The following is a 3,929-nucleotide window of genomic DNA, read 5'->3' on the forward strand; positions in this document are numbered from 1 at the left end:
AGAAGACCACCACCATGCCCAGTGGGATGGCTCCTTGGGGCTTTGAAAGGGAAATTGTTTTATACTTCCCTCCTGGCATCTGGTATAATCCTTGATATTCTTTAGCATGTAACTGTGCCATTTTAATCTCTACCTTTATCTTCACATGGTCTTCCTGTGTCTCATATATCTTTTCTTTTCTTTTTAAATTTTTTTTAGTTGAAGATGGACATAATACCTTTATTTTATTTATTTTTATATGGTGCTAAGGATCAAACGCAGTGCTTCACACATGCTAGGTGAGCACTCTATCACTGAGCCACAACCCCAGCCCCTCTTTTCTTTTATAAAGACACTCGTGTTTAGATTTTGTGCTCACCTCAATCCAAAATGATCTCATCTCAAGATGGTGGAGGAAGAGCAAAGAAAAAAGATCCCTTTGGTTCCAGAAAATCTCCTGAAAAAGAGGAAGGCTTATCAGGCCCTCAAAGCTACCCAGGCAAAGCAGGCACTTTTGGCAAAGAAGGAGAGAAAAGGAAAAGAATTCAGATTTAAGCGACTGGAATCATTTCTACATGATTCTTGGCGGCAGAAACGTGACCACGTGCGCATTAGACGACTAGAAGTAAAACCTCATGCTTTGGAAGTACCTGATAAACATTCCTTGGCCTTTGTTGTACGCATCCAAAGGATTGATGGGGTGAGTTTACTGGTGCAGAGGACCATTGCAAGACTTCGTCTGAAGAAAATATTTAGTGGTGTCTTTGTTAAAGTCACCCCCAAAAGCCTAAAAATGCTACGGATAGTAGAACCTTACGTGATCTGGGGATTTCCAAATCTGAAGTCTGTCCGGGAACTCATCTTGAAACGTGGACAAGCAAGGGTCAAGAATAAGACCATCCCCCTGACAGACAACACAGTGATTGAGGAGCATCTGGGGAAGTTTGATGTCATTTGTCTGGAAGACCTCATTCATGAAATTGCCTTCCCGGGGAAGCATTTTTGGGAGATCTCTGGATTCTTGTGCCCTTTCCACCTCTCTGTTGCTCGTCATGCTACCAAAAATAGAGTGGGTTTCCTCAAGGAGATGGGCTTACCTGGCTATCGGGGTGAACGCATCAATCAGCTCATCCGCCAGCTGAACTAAACCCAGAATATCTGAAAGCAGTGCATCGGAAGCATGTGTTCTGTTGGATGGAATTGTTGTCAAGTATCTTCACAGAAGATTATTTTCTGCCTTAAGAAACTGGAAGGAAGGAATTGGGGAAGAGACAGTAGGTTATGATCATGGCAGGCACCTCTCATCACAGCCCAGTTCCAAGGAAAATTGTTTTCCACATTGACCACCTCTGCTCTGCAGTTTAATATTGGTGAATGAATAACCCAGGCATGTATACAAGTCTCCCTAAGCCTCTTGCAGCAGTGGATCAAGTCCAGGAGCATACTTGAATCTAGAGGTCCCAAGAGCCTTGTTTTGAAAAGACTTAAAATACTTGGGAAGAAAGCACAAAAACCAAGTACTCGTATGTCTCTGTTGTTTCGCCTGACAGTTTTGTGAACTATCATACTTGCCTTGGCTCTAAGTGTATGGGGAGCTTTTCTATCCTATCCTGCAACAGACTTAAGTTCCCTTCACTAGCTCAGAGGTTGAGAAAGGAGGAACCTTTCACCCTGAACACAACGTACTCAAAATTTTCCTTAGAATTTCAGGGTGTTCATAGACCCTTCTCTTTCAGGATTTACACATCTTCTCTGAGGAAGTCTTGTTCTTATTAGCATGTGGTCACTCAGGCCGTGATCTTGCTAGTATTCTGGTTCCATGACTTGCAGAAGACCAAAGTTCACCCAGCCAATTGTGTTTCTATAAAGAACACAGTGGCGGGCCAGGTGCAATGGCACACACCTGTAATCTCAACAACTCAGGAGGCTGAGGCAGGAGGATTGCAAATTTGAGGCCAGCCTCAGTAATTTAGTAAGACCCTGTCTCGAAAATGTAAAAAAGTGTGTGGGGGGATGTAGCTTAGTGATAAAGCACCCCTGGGTTCAATCTTCAGTGCCAAAAAAAGAATAGAGTGACGGATTTTTCATTTTCTACGTCATCTATAATTACATTACTGACTATTTTCTCTCCTGGGATTTAGGATGCAATTTCCAGGTTTCCCTGATCATCATTCTGCTTAAAATCCAGATTAGGAAGAAGGGAGCCATTTTCTTGTTTTGGCATGAATGAAATTAGCACTATTTTGACTTTTTAGGACCCAGGCAGGCAACTCAGTTGGATTTTTTCCCCCTTATTCTGGACTTAGGAAGTATTGTCCTTTATCTTTCTAGTAATGAGGGAGATCAACAAAGCTTCTGGGGATGCTAATCCTGAAAAAAAAGTGGATACTATTTATCTTCATCAGTGTCTACCCTTAAAAGTGGTACTTCCCTCTAAAAAAAAAGATTCTTATCTTAACTACATCTACAAAGACCTTTATTCCAAATAAAACCACATTCTCGGGTACTAGATGGATATATCTTTGGGGGAAAAAAATTACACCCAGTATAGTCCCCATATACTGACACAGATTAATTTCCAGAACATATCACTAAGTATATAGAGCAAAATGTAGAACATTGTTTAAAATTTGTTTCTGTCTTTTTAAAATTGTCTTTCAGGACAGGTTCTTGCTATGTTGCTCAGGCTAGACTTGAATTCATGATCCTCCTAGCTCAATCTTCTGAGTAGCTGGGATTATAGATGTGTGCTACTGTGGCCTAAACAGTGTTTGTAGTATATTTTGTGTGAGCAAGGTGAAAAAATAAGAATACATACACACATATGCATGTATTTACACATGTGTGTACTTTCAAACAGTATCCCTAGAATAAGCCAGAAACTTATCAAAATGGTGAACTCTTGAGTGTGGGAGACAAAGGGAAAAGACAGGGATACAAAAGAGGCTTCTGAATATACTTTTTAAAATATAGTTTTGGAATGAAAAGACATAGATTGGCAGAATGGATAAAAAAAAACAAGACTCAACTATATATTCTTTGCAAGACACTCAACTTATAAGCAAAGACAACAACAGGCTGAAAGTAAAAAGATGGAAATTAATACATCATGCAAAAGGAGCCTGAAAACAAGTAGGAGTAGCTACTGTCATATCTAACAAAGCAGACTTCAAGCCAAAATTAATCAAGAGACAAAGAAAGTCACTTCATTCTGGTAAAGGGAATGATCCAATAGAAAGATATAACAATAATAAGTAATTATGCTCCAAATGTTTGTGCACATAATTACATAAAATAGACACCCTCTAGCCTGGCTGTGGCGGTATAAGAGCTCCCCCAGACATCCAGGTGGGATGGGTCTCCCACCTTGGAGGGGCGAGTCCCCTATACCCTGGTTGCAGTGGTATAGGAGCTCCCCACTACACCCAGTTGGGAGGGGTCTCTCGCCTGGAGGGGAGAGTCTCTGCTACCCTGGCTGCAGCGGTATAGGAGCCCCCACCCCAGGACACCAAGGTGAGTTTTCCAAGGAATCTCCGTACAGGTTTCCAGATTAGCTGCACCAATTTGCAGTCCCACCAGCAATGTATGAGTATACCTTTTCCCCCTCAATCTTGCCAACATTTATTGTTACTTGTATTCTTGATAATTGCCATTCTGACTCATGTAAGATGAAATCTCAGTGTAGTTTTAATTTGCATTTCTCTAATTGCTAAGGATATTGAACATTTTTTCATATATTTGTTGACTGATGGTATTTCTTCTTCTGCAAAGTGCCTGTTCAGTTCCTTTGCCCATTTATTAATTGGGTTTTTTGGTTTTTTGGTGTTAAATGTTTTGAGTTCTTTATACATCCTGTAGAGTAATGCTCTATCTGAGGTGCTGGTGGCAGATTTTTTTCTCTCTTCACATTTTCAATTGTTCTCTTTGCTGTAAAGAAGCTTTTTAGTTTA

General features: G+C 40.6%; 1 protein-coding gene across 1 annotated transcript; it reads left to right on the forward strand.

Annotated features, from left to right (window-relative positions):
* Positions 1-355: 355 nt before the first annotated feature.
* LOC107144317 (60S ribosomal protein L7-like 1) lies at positions 356-1,528 on the forward strand. Its single transcript, XM_048796398.1, has one exon. The coding sequence runs from the start codon at positions 386-388 to the stop codon at positions 1,124-1,126; it is 741 nt and encodes a 246-aa protein (XP_048652355.1). The 5' UTR covers positions 356-385; the 3' UTR covers positions 1,127-1,528.
* The last annotated feature ends 2,401 nt before the right edge of the window (positions 1,529-3,929 follow it).

This window comes from Marmota marmota, unplaced genomic scaffold (genome assembly GCF_001458135.2).
Source record: "Marmota marmota marmota unplaced genomic scaffold, marMar, whole genome shotgun sequence".
Lineage (NCBI taxonomy): Eukaryota > Metazoa > Chordata > Mammalia > Rodentia > Sciuridae > Marmota > Marmota marmota.

What these genes read in the sequence shown, in the direction of transcription:
- LOC107144317 (XM_048796398.1), top strand. Translation starts at nt 386, where the DNA reads ATGGTGGAGGAAGAGCAAAGAAAAAAGATCCCTTTGGTTCCAGAAAAT.